Source organism: Neomonachus schauinslandi, chromosome 16, assembly GCF_002201575.2.
Source record: "Neomonachus schauinslandi chromosome 16, ASM220157v2, whole genome shotgun sequence".
Taxonomy (NCBI): Eukaryota; Metazoa; Chordata; class Mammalia; order Carnivora; family Phocidae; genus Neomonachus; species Neomonachus schauinslandi.
In genome coordinates, this window is record NC_058418.1 from 41672258 (window position 1) to 41690893 (window position 18636).

Genomic DNA, 18636 nt, shown 5'->3' on the forward strand with positions numbered 1-18636 from the left:
TTAGTTGTTGGCTCCAGACTCCACCCCACTGAACCTAACCTATATTCCAAAACCCCATCGATCCCAGGACCCTGGGATCGAGCCCTGCATCCGGCGCCCTGCTCAGCGGGGAGCCTGCTTCTCCCTCTCCCTCCCGCTCCCTCTGCTTGTGCCCACGCTCTCTGTGTGTCAAATAAATAAATAAAATCTTAAAAAAAAAAATAGATAACCTGTTCTGTCATGATTTGGTCAGTGTTTGGCTCTGGCATCAGAGGAATAGGAGCCTGATGAACTGTGAGCTTTAGGGAGAATCAGTTGGCCTCCAAATGGGCTCAGCTCTGGCTTAGAAGCCATGGTCTTGGTTGGGTTGCCCGAAGCCCAGGCACCCACCTGGTCCAGATAGGGCAGCTTGGAACTTGTGCGAGCAAGAGGGAATGCAAAGGGCCCAGTGTAACAGAGAAAGGGCAAAGGCTGTTGGCTGGATTCTCATCTGAGGAAGATAGCACTACTGGCCTGTGGACCTCTCAGTCCCTTACCTCCTTCTCCAGGTCTGACAGGCACCAACCAGGACCATATCCTGAAAGGGGAAAGTGTTAAAGAAGGGGGCGTATCACTCAATCATTCAGTATATGTTAAGCACCTGCTGTCTGCCTGGGACTGTGCTGATGATACCCAGTAACCAAGAAGGCAGTTGCACCAGTAACAGGCAGGTGAAGGCTTCCTCTTCCATGGATTATATTCTGCTGGGAGTCAGGCAGGAGCTGCTTCAGAATCAATGGTCATGTCTGGTCTGAGGCCTAAAGGCAGAGCTCAGCTGAGTCCCCAAAACTGGGAGCTGCAGAGTGATCCCAGTGCAACAAGTGCAGAGGTCCAGAGCAAGAATGAGCTTGTCCTGTTCTAGGCAGCGAGGAAGCTGCTGAAGGTGGAGACAAGTGAGCTGAGGAAGAGGGGAAGTGAAAGTTGTGGGAAAAGTCCAGAGTCGCCTGCAGGCTCCTCTTTCACTATGAGTGAGATGTCTATGATGCATTCAGTAGGGGCATTGTGAGTGGGGTTAGGCGGACAGTGATGGGCCTGATTTAATGTTTAATGGTGTCAACCCCATGGAGAACAATCCATAGGAATAAGGGCATAAATTGGGACATGAGCAAGGAGACTACTATGGGGATGAAAGTAGTTTGGCTTTGGGAAGGTAGAGCGGGTAAGACTTGGTGACCACCTGGTTGTGGGGTCTGAGAATCAGGACAGTATCTAGATTCCAGGTCTGCAGCCAAGGGGGATCACGTGGATGGCAAGGTCATTGTGAGAAGGGGGGATCCTTACCTTCTGATTCCTCTCCTCTCCTCTCCACAGTGCCAGCACAGATCATTGCTGACTAGGTCTTGACATCCTCACCCCGCAATGGCTGTGGTTCCTATCATCTGCAGGGCCTGTGGAACTGGGACACCCTGTGAAGGGTCCATGGTCACCTGAGGCTGCTGGGCTGACAACACATTCAGACTGGCCACAGTCCAAGGCAGCCCAGGCCATCCTGATGCCTACCCTCCCTCCACTTAACCCTTGACTATGGACTCCTGCCTGTCCCTAATACCGGCAAAAGGATGTCTATGGTCTCCCACTGTGGACCTGCACTAGATTGGTCCTTAGCAACCCCTCTTTCTGGGGGCCAGGATGGAGGTGAGGGAGTCAGGGTTTGGAGTCCTTGCCAGGGCCTGAGGGAGATAGTTGGACCTTAAGAGAGTAGTGTACCCCAACCACCAATATGTTTCCCTATAAGAACACAGGAGGGGCAGGCCAAGAGGGTGAGTTGATTCATCCAGGAGTACTCTGAAAGGCTAGAAAGGGTCAGCCATTGGCCAAGAGGAAGGAAGGAAGGAAGGAAGGAAGGAAGGGGCGGGCTAGAAGTCTTAAGACCAGGGGATGATCAGGGTGTTGTCTGGCCCTCAGGAGGAAGTGTGTGGAGGATCAAGACTATCTGTCTCCAAACATACTGGTCTCTGTATCCTAGAGTGACCCGTGGTGCTGGTCATATCGCCAGCTGTCAAATCTGTCCATTCTGTTTGCCTCTGATTCCTCCAGCAGGGAGTCTGTGTCCTCTCTGGATCTCCAGTTTGCGTGTAGTGGGAATGGTAGGTGGACTCCAAGGTCACAACACCTGTCCTGCTCTGCTGGGGAATCTGCCAATGGGCCATGGCCATAGGGTTGAGGTTCAAATCCACTTTCTCTGGGGCACTAGAACTGCTCAGTCTGGAGAGGTGACTCCATATTGCCCGAAACTAAAACTTTAGGCGGGGCAGCCCTCACACCTGGCCTCTACCTGTCCCACCCGCATTCCTAATCCCTGGACAGACGCAGGGCGCCCCTGGACCCCTTGCTTGAACCCACGTGCCGTCGGGGCAGGGTGTGAAGAATCGGTGTGGGGTCTGTACAAAGGTCCTGGTCAGCTCCCGGTCCCCTAAGGCCCAATAACTTTCCGGGATTCACTTCTCCTCTTCTTCCCCTTGCTCTGACCAGGGTCTCTCAGCAGCGGCGAGCACTGGACTCTGACTCCACCCTCGGCCCGACTCGTTCCAGATCTCAGGTCAGGGACGAGCCAGGAACCGGGGGTTGAGGGTACACAAGGCTGGGTTGGGTATCCAGCAGCGGCGAGCTGGGTCCGACTCGTCCGGGACTGAGCAGAGAAGCCAGGCTGAACCCGGATCGATCGATGCGATCGATGCGCTCGGCGCGCGGCGCGGTCCAAGGAGCTGGCCTGGGATCCGCAGGGGCGAGGCTGCGAGCTCCGACTGTGAGGGACGTGCCTGGCGGCGAGTCCCTATTGGCAGGCCGTTTGGGGGAGGCGGATGCTGATTGGCCCGGCCGCCGTGGCCGAGTGCGGGCGGTGGGGTTAAGCGCGTCGCCGCCTCCCCGGCCTAGGCGCGAGCACAGAGCGCTGAATCCGCACCTCGGACCTGCAGCGGCGGTGTCACGCAATGGGTCTTCGCCTCTGTCCCTACCATGCGGCGCTGCTCCCGGGTGGCTTCCTGTGCCTCCTGCTCCTGGCGGATCCGGCGCTCCCGGTCGGACGTCCCCCTCCGGTGGTGCTGGGTGAGGCGCGCGTCCAGTCGTGGGTCCGTGTGTTCGTGGGTCCGGCAGGACGGGGTCCGGGGGCGGGGCGCTATCTTCCAGGTCTGCATCTGCTGTGAGCATGGGGTGGGGGAGCATATGACTGTCTTGCCCCCTGGGTCTGTCCGTCCACCTCCCGCCATGCTGCGTGCGGGTGTGGTCAACCTCTGCTCACCTTCCCCTGTAAAATATGGGGTAAGTGGGAGGGCTACGGTGCGGTTGTCCCTCAGTCCTCCTGTCTGCGTCAGCCCCAAAAGTTGCCTCGCTTTATGCCCATATTTTAGCTGGAGAGACCGAGGTCCTTTGGCCCCACTCCTGAGGATCGCCGGGGGCTCGGGTTTTCTCGGATTTGGTCCCCAGGGTCCTCATTGTTGGTTTGGGCATGGCTAGGAGGTTCTCTCGACCCTTCCAGCCCCATATGTTTCAGGAGGCATTATTAAAAGGAAGCTTTTTGAGGAAAGAATGGCTCTCCTAGCCTACCACCGAGACTTCCCCCACCCCCAAACTTATCAAATGGGTGGCCTTAGGTCTGAGGGAGGAGGCTTAAGGGAATCTGAGGATGGCTAAAGACAGAGGTAAGGTTTGGGACAATGGCTATGAACAGACGTCAAGAAACATACCTGTAGTCTTACCCTGCCAGGCCAATTTGGACTGGGCTATATTGGGACTAGATGACCTCCCCTGCTTATCCCCTCTGTGGTCCTGGCCCCTGCAACTCTACAGGAGCCACAGTATTTCCTTGTGGTGGTGGACAGGGAAGAGACTTCTGTCTTGGGAGTCTTGGATGCTTCATTCAAGCATTGAGTTGGTGGCCAGCCAGGACTCCTTAAGGCACAGACATGTTACATATTGAATCTGCTACAGCATGACCCCCATGCTCTTTCTAATGGGAATATTTTAATGGGGATGATGCACATTGCAGAAGCATAGGGTTGGCAGGCAGTGTGGTCCCAGGGGGGTCCCCCACCAGGAGCTCTAGGCCAGGAAATACCCCAGGGGGATGCTGGGCTCAGGTTCACCATGGTTATTTGGGCAGACATGGCCCTGCATTCCTTAAGCTTGCAGGGATCCCCAGAGATGAGGTCTGTGTTGGGCAAGCACAGAGAGTCCACCAACCCAGTCAGGAAAGGTTTCTTGGAGTGTGTAGCTAGAGCTGAGGCCAGGAGAGAGTACCAGGAAGAGGAAACTACATATTAGAGGGAGGGAGGTAAGCAGTCCAGGCTGTCTGGAATGGAGTTGGGGAAGGAGTGGATTGTGCAGGGCCTGTGACTGGTTGGGTCATCTAGACTTTATCCTGTAGACCCACAAGGGGCCACAGGTAGGCCTCAGTTCTGAATATGAAGGGTATGGCATTGGGAAATGTGCGGTCCCTGATGCACGCAGGCTTTTTGCTTGGATCACTGCGTTCATTAAATCATTCAGTTCTTGGTTGTCCTAGGTCACAGCAGAGGAGCCTCACGCTCCACCCAGAGTCACAGAATCCTAATCTGCCTAGCTTCTCAGAGAGTGAAGGTGTTGGCATCAGTTCTGGGAAACCCCATGGTCGGCAGTGGAAGAGCTGTTCCTGTGCACAGAGCAGGGACCTGACCTTGGCCATCAGAGGATCGGCATCCAAGGGTGACCAGCCTCTATGAGTGAAACCCAAATTGGTGGTAGAGGAAGCAGAGACCAGAGAAGTGATACAAAAGAAGTGGGCAGGAGGAAACTGTAGCAAGCCATTTCTGCCCCTCTCAGCCTCAGTCTCCTTGTCTGTAAAGTGGGCATTGTAAGGATGTTCTCTCCCAGTGTTATTTGCAGTGAAGGGTACATAGATGTCTGTTGTCGTAGTTTTAAGCAACATGGGGCTTAAGAAATCACCACACAGCCTGTCCAGGACAAAGGGCATTCAGGCACAACAAATCCGGTGGCTTCCTCATTTAGCCAATTCCTTTTTGGTGGAGACAGTAACCAAGGTCTCTGTGCTGTCATACTGAAGACTCCCCACTTCTGCATCTGTATTGTTAGGGGAGGTGAAGGCAGGTGCCACACCTCCCTCCCATGGTAACCCTGAGGACACAGATGATGTACAGGGAGGGCATACCCTCTTCAAGGCTGGGTTCACAGAGCCCCGAGAACGCTCAGGAGAGCCAAGAGCTGGTTGTTCACTCGGGGATCATGGATTCTAAATGGGGATGTGCTTGGAAGGTGTCAAGAGCATGGCATGTAGAAGCAGGTGAGGCCTGAAAGGTCAGTGGGAGCAAATATTCTGGGAAGGGCCTTAATGTTGGGCAGTGAAGCCAGGGGGATGGGTTTGAGTGTCACAAGGGCCCCAGGGCTCCGTGTAGACCAGGCTCTGTGTAGCTGGTCTGTTGAGCAGCTTGGGCAGAGAGAAGTTATCCTTGGGGCCTGGGCACACCACCCCTACTGGGCCATGGCTGGAATGCTGTGAGGTTTCAGGGTAGCCATCTCTGCCACAGGGTCCAGGTGTGCTGAGAGGCTAGGGCCCTCCACATGCTCTGCTCCCTGGAACCTTACTGGGCTCTCAGGAGGCTGGCAGCTACCTCTGTTCATTGCCCGGCTGCACAAGCCTGTCCTAGAGTGCCTTCTCTGGATTCAGTTTTGGTTGTTTAAGTGGCCCAGTGCTTTGTCCTGTTTCCCACTCCTTTGAGTGAACAAGGCCCTCCTCTGTAGCCTGGGACAGCTGTGGGTAGAAGGCCTATGGGTTCAAGGCTCAGGGGTCCCCAGCCTGCCAGGTCCAGGGCCTCATGTGTGCTCTGTGTCCCTCTGCAGTGCCCGGTGATTTGGGCAACCAGCTGGAAGCAAAGCTAGACAAGCCAACGGTCGTGCACTACCTGTGCTCCAAGAGGACAGACAGCTACTTCACGCTCTGGCTCAACCTCGAACTGCTGCTGCCAGTTATCATTGACTGCTGGATTGACAATATCAGGTGGGCGCTGGGGCACAGACACCGTGCTGCTCACCGACCCAGCCTAGAGAAATCTCTAGAACCCGTTTCTGTCTCATCCCCACTTCAGCACACCCTGAGGTCACTGACCTCTTGCCCTTCTCCTTTCCTCGGTCTGAACGGCACCATCTCTGCACCCTCCCAGACAGAACTTTCTTCCCTTTCCTGCAGCTCTTGTCCCTACCCTTTCCAGCTATGTCTTTGTGCTTCACACCCTCTGCGTGAATTCTCTTTTTTCTCCTTAAGATTTTATTTTGGGTGCCTGGGTGGCTCAGTCGGTTAAGAGTCTGCCTTCGGCTCAGGTCATGATCCCAGGACCCTGGGTTGAGCCCCACATTGGGCTCCCTGCTCAGCAAGGAGTCTGCTTCTCCCTCTCCCTCTGCCCCTCCCCCTGCTTCTTCTCTCTCTCTCAAATAAATAAAGTCTATTAAAAGAAAAAAAAAATCCCTACACCTAATGTGGGGCTCGAACTCACGGTCTCAAGATAAGAACCCCATGCTCTACCGACTGAGCCGGCCAGGCGCCCCCTTACATGTAGATTCTATGCTCCAGCCCCTATTCATAGCCTCAGTATGGCCTCCACTCCTTCCCTTGCCTCTGAGTTGGCCACTGGCCCCTCAGCTTCTTGTTCCTCCTGGGACATACTAGGTCTCCATGTCTTTGTACATGTGATTCTTTCAGCCTGGAATCTACCTTTACACCCTTTGCCTGATAAATTCCCTCCCATTCACCCTTTTTTTTTTTTTTTTTAAGATTTTATTTATTTATTTGAGAGAGAGAGAATGAGAGACAGAGAGCACGAGAGGGAAGAGGGTCAGAAGGAGAAGCAGACCCCCCGCCGAACAGGGAACCCGATGTGGGACTCGATCCCGGGACTCCAGGATCATGACCTGAGCCGAAGGCAGTCACTTAACCAACTGAGCCACCCAGGTGCCCCCCCCCCGCCGCCATTCACCCTTTAAAACCTGAGCCTGGTCCTTCTGGAAAGTTTCCCTTGCCACTCCCCAGAGCTCTTAACCTTTCCTTCCTCCAGGCCACATGCCTATTTCCTTTCATCCTTATCAGGTGCCAAACTTTGCTTTGAAGGATGTTTCCCTGCTAATAAGATAATGTTCTTGGAATGACTGCTTATCGAATACAGGCACTGTCCATATTATATACTTTCTTTCATTTAATCTTATAGCAACCCTATGAGACAGGTACTGTTTTCAACCCTGTTTACAGAGGAGGAAATCTGGAAGCTCAAAGATTACAAAATTGCCTAGGGTCACTTAGCTAATAAGTGGCAGAACCAAGACTTAAACCCAGATTGTGTGACCCTGAGCTAAGACCCAGCTCCCTGAAGACAGAGGTTGTCTCTCTTTTATCTTTATAGCAGTAGAACCAGGAACACAACTGGTGCTCAGTAAATGTTTGAGCTGAATGGAGTCTCACAAATTAAATTTTTTTCCTGGAGACATACTAGCTGGTTCTCCAGGTGCCTTGCCTTTCCCTGTTGTTTATGACATCTGCTTTGTTGACTTTTTCCTCTTCTGTACGTGATCAGGGTTATTTCTGGGCTGTTGATCTGCAGTTCTATTTTTATACGAGAGACATGGTCTCAGGTACTGCCAATGGGAGGTTCGGGATGATACTGAGAGGGGCTTGTCTACCTTCATTGGACATCTGACCTGTTTAGAGCTGCTTTGGCTTTGTAGAAAGTTTTCTACACTTTGCTGAGTGGCCATTGGGTTCATCCACAGATTGCCCTAGAGAAAATGGGTCCCCAGGACCTATTATTTGGGTCAATGTTGGGTATCTTGTCAGCTTTCTGTGGCTGATCTTAGGGGGTTAGGATTCAGGGCCACCAAGGATCACAGGTCTAGCCTGTGTTTCCTTGGGCACATTTGTCTCCTTGGTATCAGGGAGGCCAGAACAGGGTTCCCGGCCTAGCACAAAGCCTTCCTCCTGTCTCCCACCGCCCTGTCCCATCATCTTCCAGGACTTGTCCGTCCATCCACATAGCAGCCACAGGTGTTTGGGCCTTAGGGTGGGGGTTGCTCTGTTTGGTTCTGTTGTGTGCTACACTTACCCTCCCCTTTGCCTGTGTCGTGTTGGGTGGCAGGAGGTGAATCCACGAAGATGGGGCAGTGGGAGCGTGCAAGATTAGGCTGACTGCCTTTGGGTCAGGTGTGATGTGGGTGGCAGAGCCAATTTCCCAACCAAATCCAAGACCTGCATTCTGAGATGGATGACCTTGAGAAGGAAATACTGCCTTGACGGGGGTCCTTGGGTTAATCTTCGGAATGAGTCTTGGTTGGGGTCTCAGGTGGATGTGGTTACTCTGATCTGTGCTTCATAAACTTGCTTTGTTACTTTTTAGTCTCGCCTATACTTGCCAAACATGAGGATAGTAAGGGAATATGACTCAAGACACAGGGCAGCATTAGGACACACCAGGTTCAGTGTCACCTCTGGATCATCAGCTCAATATCCTCCCCTGATAGGCTGGTCTACAACAGAACATCCCGGGCCACCCAGTTCCCAGATGGTGTGGATGTGCGTGTCCCTGGCTTTGGGAAGACTTTCTCACTGGAGTTCCTGGACCCCAGCAAAAGCAGTGTGGGTATGTAGCCCTTCCTCATGCCCTCCAGGGAACGGGGCTGGAAGTTCTGCTATATTCCCAGAGTGGGAGAAATGCTGTTAGTTTGAAAGGGTAGCCTGTAAACTGTCTCAGCAGTGTAGCCACTGAGCCTTATAGCACTCCTTCGGGGATCTTCTACAGCAGATGTCACAGCAGATGTCACAGTCTCCTTGTTGGGCGTGGTGTTGGGGCCAGGCACTGGCTGTACTCGCCCTAATTCCCATACATTACTGTCTGCAGGTTCCTATTTCCATACCATGGTAGAGAGCCTTGTGGGCTGGGGCTACACACGGGGTGAGGATGTCCGGGGGGCTCCCTACGACTGGCGCCGAGCCCCAAGTAAGTGGTCACTCTTGCTTCTTCCCTGACATCTTGGGAGGTGGGGACGAGGAGGTCACAGCCACCATAGGCCCTGGGCTCTCCCCTGCCTCCAGGGCCTCTCGTGTCTATCCCAGCGGTCACAGCTGTCACCCCCTAGTCAATCTGTTCTGTCCCTCCCCATCCCTCACCCCAGGATTTCTGGGCCTCTGAGCCCTGGGGAGAGCTAATGAGGCTGAGGAGGAGAAAAGGAGCTCCTAGGTTTCCTCCCTTCCTGGACAGGGAGGGGAAACCAGGCCATTCCCACTTAGATTTTAGCATTTTCCTCACCCACCTAGTCCTGGATCTGGCCTGAAGAACATTTAGTGGTTCAGGCCCCAGGACCCTTCCTTCCTGACCACTGCCTGGCTCTGGCCTACAGATGAAAACGGGCCCTACTTCCTGGCCCTCCGGGAGATGATCGAGGAGATGCACCAGCTGTATGGGGGCCCTGTGGTGCTGGTTGCCCACAGCATGGGCAACATGTACACACTCTACTTTCTGCAGCGACAGCCACAGGCCTGGAAGAACAAGTACATCCGTGCGTTTGTGGCGCTGGGTGCGCCCTGGGGGGGGCGTGGCCAAGACTTTTCGTGTCCTGGCCTCAGGTAAGACCCTGTCTGACCTACCCGATATGGGGGCTGATGTGTCAGGAATGGTGCCCTCTCTTTCCTTCAGCAGTGTCCTCCTGGGCAGCCTCATGTCTTTTCTCTTGGGTGAGGATCCTTCTTTCTCCAGAGCGGTATGCTTTTCCAAACATCTCTTTTTCCAAAAGAGAGCCTAATGCTACTTAATTTCGTCTCTCTAGTTGGTGTCCTTGGTTATCTGTGTACATTTTTTTTTCCAGCGTGTTCATGCACTGGCCCAGCTGTTGGTCACACAGGTACTTGTTGTGCCTGTGTGTACACACATAGGCTGTGCTCTGGCCTGGCTGGCCTAACTTGGTTTGACCCAGAGTTCTTTGGGGGAGCCTTCTCCCTATCTTCATGCCCACCTTTGCCCCATGGAAGGAAGGTTGGGCTACAGTTTCCTGTTTATGAGTTACACCTCCATCTGTGGCAGTGGGGAGCCTTTGTGGGTAATGCAGGGAGGAAGCAGGTGCAGATTTCTTTGGGCCTGCTTGCCTGGCAGGGGGGAAAGCCACCTCCTTCCCCATTCCTCCCCAGTTCACCTGCCTTTTCATGACTGTCAGAGCCTGCCAGCTGTAGCCGTGGGGCTTTCCTCCCTCCCTCTGCTAGGACTGGGGGTGAACACACGGCCCCTTACTTTAGGAGCCACGAGCCATGGCTATGCTAAGCATCTGAGGAGTTTTCTTCCTCATATCATCAGCACTGCCTGACCTACTTGTTGGTCAACTGATAGTTGCCATCACGTTAGACTCAGTGTAGTGACTGTGGATTGGCTGGACAGTGAATCCAGATATAGTGAGGACTCATTACAGCCACATACTCGGTCCAGCCTGGACCTGAAAGGACAGATGGGGGCATGCCTGAGTTTGAGACAGGAGCTGTGGTGGGGCTCAGGTTCCAGCCTTTCAGAGCCTCCCTGTGAGTCCCCTTAGAGCTGTGCCTCAGATTCTGGGGAACTGTTCTGGCAGGCCCTGACAGGGGGGTGGTAGTCATGGACTAACTAGGGGCTTCCTTTTCCTCAGGGGTCCTACAGCCAGACCCCACAAGAGCTGAAGGCCTGTGGTCAGTCAGAGAGGTGGGGTGATGGGTGGCTGTGGGTCCTGAATACATCAGACGGCCCCTATTTCCAAGTTCCAGCTCACTCCCCAGAGGCCTCACTGGCTGTGTGGTTGGCATTCCTGTGTGGGAAGGGTTCTCGTTCTGTCTGCAGCCTCCCCTCCTGCCTCGTCTCCTGCAGGCCTGGCTGCCTGGGTCAGTGACAGGCCGATGAGTGGGATACGACCAGGGCTGGCTGGCGGCAGGCCTGAGACTGAGCCTAGGAAAAGAAAAACATTTTCATAACTCCGTGTAAGCAAAGAAAAAGAGGAATGTGTCCGTGGGCTGCCAACGTGCTGATTCACCTTCAGCAAGGTCGGTGCCCACAAGCCTGGTGACAAGCGCTCAGTGGAGGGTACTGCTTACACAGTGAATCACCTTGTGGGTATGTGCTGCCTAAATCCCTGGTGATGAAGTGCAGAAGGAAAGAAACAAGGCCTGGTCGTGTGCTTCCCAGATGGAGCAAAAATAAAGGGAACATGGGAGGTGTAGTGACAGCGTGGAGGCGCTGGAGTGCTGACTGGGCCCCTCCCTCCCCTCCCCGGGGCCCCACAGAGGCCCAGCGGCAGCTTGCGTTCCTGAGCACAGACTGAGCCAGCCCTCTCCCTGCAGGAGACAACAATCGGATCCCGGTCATCGGGCCCCTGAAGATCCGGGAGCAGCAGCGGTCTGCTGTCTCCACCAGCTGGCTGCTGCCCTACAGCTCCGCCTGGTCGCCCGGCAAGATCTTCGTGCGCACACCCACAACCAACTACACGCTGCGGGATTATCGCCGCTTCTTCCAGGACATCGGCTTCAGAGACGGGTGGCTCATGCGGCAGGACACGGAGGGGCTCGTCGAAGCCACGGCGCCACCTGGCGTGTCGCTGCACTGCCTCTACGGCACTGGGGTCCCCACGCCAGACTCCTTCTACTACGAGAGCTTCCCGGACCGCGAGCCCAGAATCTGCTTTGGCAACGGCGACGGCACCGTGAACTTGCAGAGTGCCCTGCAGTGCCGGGCCTGGCGCGGCCGCCAGGAGCAGCCAGTGTCTCTGCAGGCGCTGCCGGGCAGCGAGCACATAGAGATGCTGGCCAATGCCACCACCTTGGCCTATCTGAAACGTGTGCTCCTTGGGCCCTGATCCGTGCGCCGGGCAGGGCTGTGGGACGGCCTGGCCACGGCCGCTTCTCTTGTCCTTCTGGGCTCTCGCCGCCCGGGAGTTCAGCAGCTCGGGACTGACTGCCTCAGGTCCTCAGTCTCGGGTTGCGACACGTCTGCCATTGGGAAGTGCTGTTTCTTGTCCTTCCTCTGTGGGAGTGAGAAGGAAGAAAGAGTCTGGACTCACTTGGGGGATCCTTGCTGGAAAGAATGCTGCTGCTGTTGGAATTGCTGTGACCTCAGGACTGGCTCCGCAGGAGGGTTGGCGCCCCAATCCTGAACTCAGGGGCCATTTGTTCTCATACCCCTGTGGCCTTTTCACACTCACCCACCAGGCCCTGGTCCCTCAGTCTTCCTGTGAGGGCTATTACTGAGCTGTGGTCCCTGTCCCTAAAGGTCCTAGGGATGGACTCCTGGTCCCTACGGTGATCTTCCCACAAACTGGCCACAGGTAGGCTTGCTACTGGCTGTGAGTGGCTGGAGCTGCTGGCTTCCCCATGGCCTAGTCGCTCAACAGCCTGACTGTGGCTTTCTGGAGGCAGCCTGGTTTCCTCCTGCAGACAGGGGTGAGTTGTGTTCTCCGTGGTTCCCAGGTCCTGGGGCATTCACTCCTACCTCCCTCACCTCCAAGAACAGCCTAGCTCGGGATCGGGCAGCAGGTGGCCCTCCATTTCTTGGAGGTGCTGTCCCAGGAGGCTTGATTCCCCTTGGTTGTGTTGTTACCCACAGTATTGATGCTGGTTCCCTTTGCCCTGGGACTGTGGTTCAAGGATGAGAGCAGGGCCCAGTCTCATAGCCTTTTAGGTACTCATGAAGAAAACTCAAGGAAGTAGCTAAGGCCGTTCAGAGGTACCCTGAGCTGCCCTCTTGGTAACCCCACCACCACATTACCACCCTGCCCTGGGGTTTTTCTAGCACCCAGGTGGGCTGGCACAGGGCTGAGAGGAGGTAGGTAGGGCTCTTGCCCATCTTGCCCAGCACCTACTCCCACCAGGCAGCTCACTGGTGTTTAGTCTGCAGAGACTAGCCCAGAAACTTGAGTGGGCCCCTGAGAGAGCCAGGTGGCTTGGGGCTCCCCGGGTAGTTTTTTGTCTGCTCCAGAGGTGCTTCATGGATCTTTCTATGATAGCAGGGCTGGAGAGTCTGGATCTGCCTTGGTGGCAGTCATCTCCAAGTGGGCGATGGCTGTAGGCCAAGACTCGAGTCTAGCCTCTAGGATGGGACCCCAGAGCCACAGTCGGGCCGGACTGGGCTGCTCTCCCACCAGGTTTCTGTGGAGCTGGATTTTCTCTTTGGGAACATACCCAGCATCTCTCTCTCCTTTTATTCCTGGATGGTGGGCCCCTCATGGAGCTCTAAGCAGGCTGTACCTTGATTCTGGCAATAAAAATATTCTGGATGCTGTAAAGTACCCTGGCTGAGGCTCTGTTCTGAGCATGAGAGGAGGGAGGTAGTGGAGGGGTGAAGGGGCTAGAGAGGCAGGTAATCAGGCTGGACCCTTCCTGGGGCCTTGATGGGTTCTATCAGCACCAAAGCATGGCTCCTACACACCTATTTGGGCCTTACCCTCCTGCCCCATCTCCTGGAATCTATTTCCCCTCCTGGGATTAAGAACCAGGACCTGAAACATTCCCACTGGAATGTGGCTCCTGCTTTCCCTCCGCTCCTGCTTGGCCGGCAGGCCCCACATACTGCCACAGAGCTGGGGGCAGAGGACAGTCCTTCAGGTCACCCTGGCTGGACTCTGCTGCCCAACCTTTTTGTCCTCTCTAACCTTTCAGGTCTCAGCATCTTTTGACCCTAGAGTTCTTTTTAAGACACCACCCTTCTACTTTGTTTCTTCAGTTTGTCTGCCCACCATCTGTCTCTCTTGGGACAGAGACTGAGGGAGGAGGAGAAACTAGGCTGAGACTAGGTCAGAGACCAAGATGGGCAGAGACAGGGACCGAGACGGAACCAATGGAGATGGATAAAGACAGGGAAACAGAGAGCCTGATCCAGGGAAACATGTATAGGGATGGGGTCCAGGACTGTCTGTGGTGCAGAGCCCAGAGAGGGGGTTGAGGGCTGTGGGGCTGGTGGGAGCCCCAGTACCTGCCACCTCCACAAAGCCAGCCCTGCCTGGGCTTCAGGCTTCAATACACCCTGGACCACTAGAGGGCGCTCTGAACCCTCACTGCACTAGTTATTGGCCAAACCTGGAAGAGAGGGTGAGGATGCCCAGCGATACATGGGTCCAGCTGCAATTGCTGGCTCTGGTAAAAGAATAACAGCACAAAAGGGTGCAAACCCTTACCTCCAGGTCCTACCCAGCCTGAGTCCCAGCTCTGCCCTGACACCCACCCTCCCCTGCCACTCCTTGTGGTGGCCTTAACAGCCACCTACTCACCCCTGACCTGTTTTAGCCCCACTGCCATCCTTGGTTTCACAGCTGCAGAGAGAGAGCATGGAGTCACAGCAGGCTTTAAGACCAGCTGACTGGGGTTCAAATCTGAGCTCTACCAGCTCCAGGCAAGTAGCCTGGGGAGTCTCCTTACCTCCCTGAGCCTCAGCTTGCTCATCTGAAGAATGGAGCTGAATAAATGTGCCCTGCAGGGTGGTCCTGAGGAACACTGATGGTATTGGGGAACATCCAATTCAGTGCTTGCTGCATAGTGGGCTTTCACAGCGGGTTGTTGTAACTGGGTGTGAGACAGCAAAGCCAGAGAGCTGGATGCTGGCAGGTCATGTATGCGTTTGTTGCGGGGATAAGTGGACCAGCTGCCACTGAGTGACACAAGTGAGCACGGTCCTTCCTCTGCCTGGCCAGGGAGACAGAAGGAAGGGATCCAGGGGTTAAAGGGTCAGATTCTAATGACTCCAAATATACACATACTCTCATTCACACTTAGGGAGGGTAGTCCAAGCAGAGAGCACGAGGAGGGCATACGAGTGAGGGTTCTTCAAGGTTCATTGTCTCAGGTCTATAGGTAGGAGAACAGAGGGGTTTTTAGGCAGAGGAGATACAAAGTCATTGCCCTGTGGGGATAGGTTAGAAGGAACAGGGTAGGGATCGGGAGGCTACTAGAGTTGGAGTGAAGAAAACCATGAGAAAACCTGCAGGTCCTTGGGGAGCAGGAGGAGGAAGGTGTGCTGCCCATCTCTGGCTGCGTCACTGGGTGATGGGGAGCAGGGCTTTGGGTATGGTCAGTCTGGAATTAGAGGGTGTGCAGTTGTAAACACTTGTTAGGGGAAATGACTCCATGTCCCAGGAGAGAGTCATGGCTTGAGGTTGTGGAAAGGAAGCTAAGGCGGAGGGCTCAGCTGCCCATGAGGTCGGGAGACCTAGAAGAGCCCAGAGCTACCAGAGAAAAAGAACCCCTAGAAGGAAAGGAGGAGGAGCAGCCAGAGGTAGAGGAAGACAGGAGGGTGCAGCTCCCCCCTCTCCCTGGGATGTTAGTAGGGTCACACAAGTTGAGGATGGAAAAATGTCCTCAAGCCTGAGCCCCAGGGGGCGGGGGGGGGGGGTTGGCTACAGAAGCACAACAGTGTTCCTGTGTCTGTGGAGGCCTCAGTGGACTTGAGCTGGAGCTGAGCTGTGAATGTGGGAGGACAGGTCCTGGGTCTGTGTCTTCCTAAGGTGCGTAGGGAAGGGGATGGTGGTGAACAGGGTATGGCGGCTGTTTAGAGCTCCTTGTGTAAGCTGTGTGGCCAAGAGCCACATAGGAACCGGCTGTGCGGGCCATTTAGAGCGAGAGTGGCCGGGCCCTGGTCACGGGCAGCCAAGTGCACGCAGACGCTGGGACCGCACTCTCGAGCCGGGTCGGCCGATCCCTGAGGCCGCGGCGGGCCCCAGAGGCCCAGAAGCGACGCCGCAAGCCAACCCCGCGCGCGGAGCTAAGCGTCCTGTCCCGACGCGGCGCGCGCTGTCGCGATCCGGCGGCGCGTGACGTGGCGGGGGCGGGGCCTGAGCGGCCGCGGCGGCCCAGGCGGTCGAGCTACCGAGCATCCTGTGGGCGCCTGGCTACTGCGAGGTAACGGGCCGCGGGCGGGCGCGCTGGGGAAGCGGGGCCGGGGCCGGGCCGGGGCCGGGGCCGCGTCCTGGACGCCGAACTTTCCGCGCGGCCGCCGCCGCCGCAGCGTGCGGGGTGCGGGCCCGCCAACCCGTGCGCGGGGCGGGCGGGCGGGCGGCACGTGAGAGACGCGGCGGCGAGAGCGTGCCGGAGGGGTGACGCTGTGCGTGTAAGAGGGACTGCGAGCGTGAGGGTGGCTCCGGAGTGGGGGGAACCCTGAGTGGAAGACCCAGCGTGTGAGGAAGACTACGTGTGTGAGTGTGAGAGACCCCCTGAGTCTGAGCGTGACTGTGTGCGCGCAAGAAACACCCTGAGTGAGAAGATGACGCTGATAGTATGGGAGAGACCTTGGTGTGAAGGAGACTCTGGGTGTGCGTGAGAGACAGGCGCCCTAGACCAGAAGGGGGGAGAGAGAGAGAGACAGAGAGGGAGGGAGTGTGTGTGTGTGTGAGAGGGAGAGAGAGAGAGAGAGAGAAACCCTGAGGGTGTGAGAGCCTGAGTGTGAGGGTGACTCCACAAGTGTGGGAGAGGCTGAGAGTGTGAGGGACACTGTGGTGATGGAGTCTCTGAGTGCGATGCTGACTGTGTGAGAGACGGGGAGATACCGGACGCTGAGTGTGAATGCGAAGGAGAACCTGGGCTGTGAGAAACTGCAAATGCAAGACTTCGTACCGCAGGGTCAGAGCTTCCTGGGATGCTGCGAGATTGTCTAGGGCCCTCCCGAGCTTGCAGGGCTGGCCTGTTGGTGCTAGGGAACCGGGTGCTCCTGCTGTGATGGCTCTCTCTCGTGTCTTCATGTCCTGTCACCTTGTTTGATCATCTCATGTTATAAATGGAAGGAGATACTTGTAAAACATTCTGAGAATTCTTCACTAAGTACTGAGCAAACAGTCTGGGTACCACATTGTGTAATGGTCAGTATAAATTGGAATCAATATTTAACAGATGTTTTTGAGTACCTCTTGTGTGCACTGGGCTGTGTGCTTGGTGACACAGTTCAAAAGAATTCGGTCTCTGCCCTTGATGGGGGGAAAAAAGCACTGCCAGCAAATCTAGCATCGTGGTAGCCGAATGCTCAGCCATCTGGTGCTTCTCTGAGAGCTGCTCTCTGATTTGAAGATCTGGGAGGAGCAGACTTTTTGAAAGTCTGTGAGTGCTTCCTGAGCTCATTTTTGTCTCTCTTTGCTTGCTGTGAAGCCCTTTAGGAGGAAACTGCCCAGTCTGCCTACATTGCTAAGGTGCCCTTGTGTACTAATGGCTTTTGCTTCCCAACTTTGTTCTCAGACTGCCATTCAAGTTCTTATATTTGATTTCCCTCTCCTGACAAATATGCAGAAAACCACAAACGATTTTTTTCTTATCTTTCTTCTTCCCTGTCTGGCTGTGGACATATTTTTTTATTGCAGACTAAAAGTAAATACCAGTTATGTGACTGATCTCCTTGGCCCTTCTTGGTACAGGAAATTTCCTGACCTCTGTCGTGCGTGTTTCCTGCTATAGTCTCCAGGGTGTGGATATATTTTTACAAAAGTGACACAAACAGGGCTTACAGGACCTGGGACTTGGGGAGCAGCAGCTGTCTAGACATGCATGATTTGAGATGACCGGGTTAGTTCTCTGACACGTGTGGGCTGGTTGCTTCAGTTACACTCCACTGTGGGTGTGACGGAACTTCTCAGTAATTGAGTGCTGCCCCTGCCAGGCATGTAAAACTTAAATTTTACAAAGGGAAATATCATCCTGTTGCTTATTAGGTTCATTTTTTGATAAGCTGCCTCTTACTCTTTGTTGCAGAGGTTAAATGGCCAAGACAGACAAATGGAATTAGGCCTTGCTGTGAAGACTTCCATTTTCTTCTCAGTACCTGACCATTTATGATGAGGCAGCTTATGAAAGTGTGATGTTTGCTTATTTCCTCGCAGGTGAATATTATTGCTCTGTTTTCTATTAGATCTTGGATCTTTGCGATTTGTAAAGAGTTTCAGTTATTTGTGCAAGATACGAACAGGATACTATTAATGAAAAATGGCTCACATATAATTAACAGTTATGTAACACTATATTATATAAAATTGTATATTAAATTGTTTCTTTTTCTGAAGAGTAATTGTGGTGGTTTATAATTAAAGATACTTCAATGAGGTTGTTAAAAAGAAATTGAAAACCAAAGTCAATGGAAAAGACTAGATATCACATACTGTTGAAAGTGAGGGTATTTATTCACTGTGATTAGGTGCTGAATTTGATATTGAGTTTCCTGGTATCTTAGGCAAAAACATAAATGTAGAGTTACGTAAGTTTTTCATTTGATATAGGGATACTATATAGAGAGAAAGAGACGGAGAGAAGGAGAGTTAAGCATTAAAAAAGTTAACGCCTATTGATTGTGGAAAATATATAAGACTCAGAGAAGTATAGAAAAGAAAGAGTCCTCTATGTTTTCACCACAGTAGAGATTTTAGTATTTTTTCTCAACAATCTTTTCCCCTGTGGTCATTAATTATAAAAGAGTTCTCTCTTTTTTTTTTTAAGATTTTATTTATTTATTTTGACAGAGACACAGTGAGACAGTGAGAAAAGGAACACAAGCAGGGGGAGTGGGAGAGGGAGAAGCAGGCTTCCTGCCGAGCAGGGAGCCTGATGTGGGGCTTGATCCCAGGACTCTGGGATCATGACCTGAGCCGAAGGCAGAGGCTTAACGACTGAGCCACCCA

The 18636-nt window shown here is 54.1% G+C and overlaps 2 protein-coding genes across 2 annotated transcripts in view; both read left to right on the top strand.

The window, feature by feature from the left end:
- Positions 1 to 2911: 2911 nt before the first annotated feature.
- Positions 2912 to 11853, top strand: PLA2G15 (phospholipase A2 group XV). Its single transcript, XM_021703438.1, is given in 7 exon segments — positions 2912 to 3063; positions 5851 to 6007; positions 8512 to 8630; positions 8889 to 8987; positions 9388 to 9575; positions 9577 to 9613; positions 11342 to 11853. Coding segments are annotated over 7 exon segments (1227 nt in total). The 5' UTR covers positions 2912 to 2948.
- Positions 11854 to 15837: 3984 nt separating this feature from the next.
- Positions 15838 to 18636, top strand: part of SLC7A6 (solute carrier family 7 member 6) — a 33402-nt gene continuing 30603 nt past the window's right edge. The window contains exons 1-2 of the mRNA XM_021705737.2: positions 15838 to 15883; positions 17717 to 17844. The gene's annotated coding sequence lies outside the window, so the exon portion shown is untranslated. The remainder of the gene's footprint in view (positions 15884 to 17716; positions 17845 to 18636) is intronic.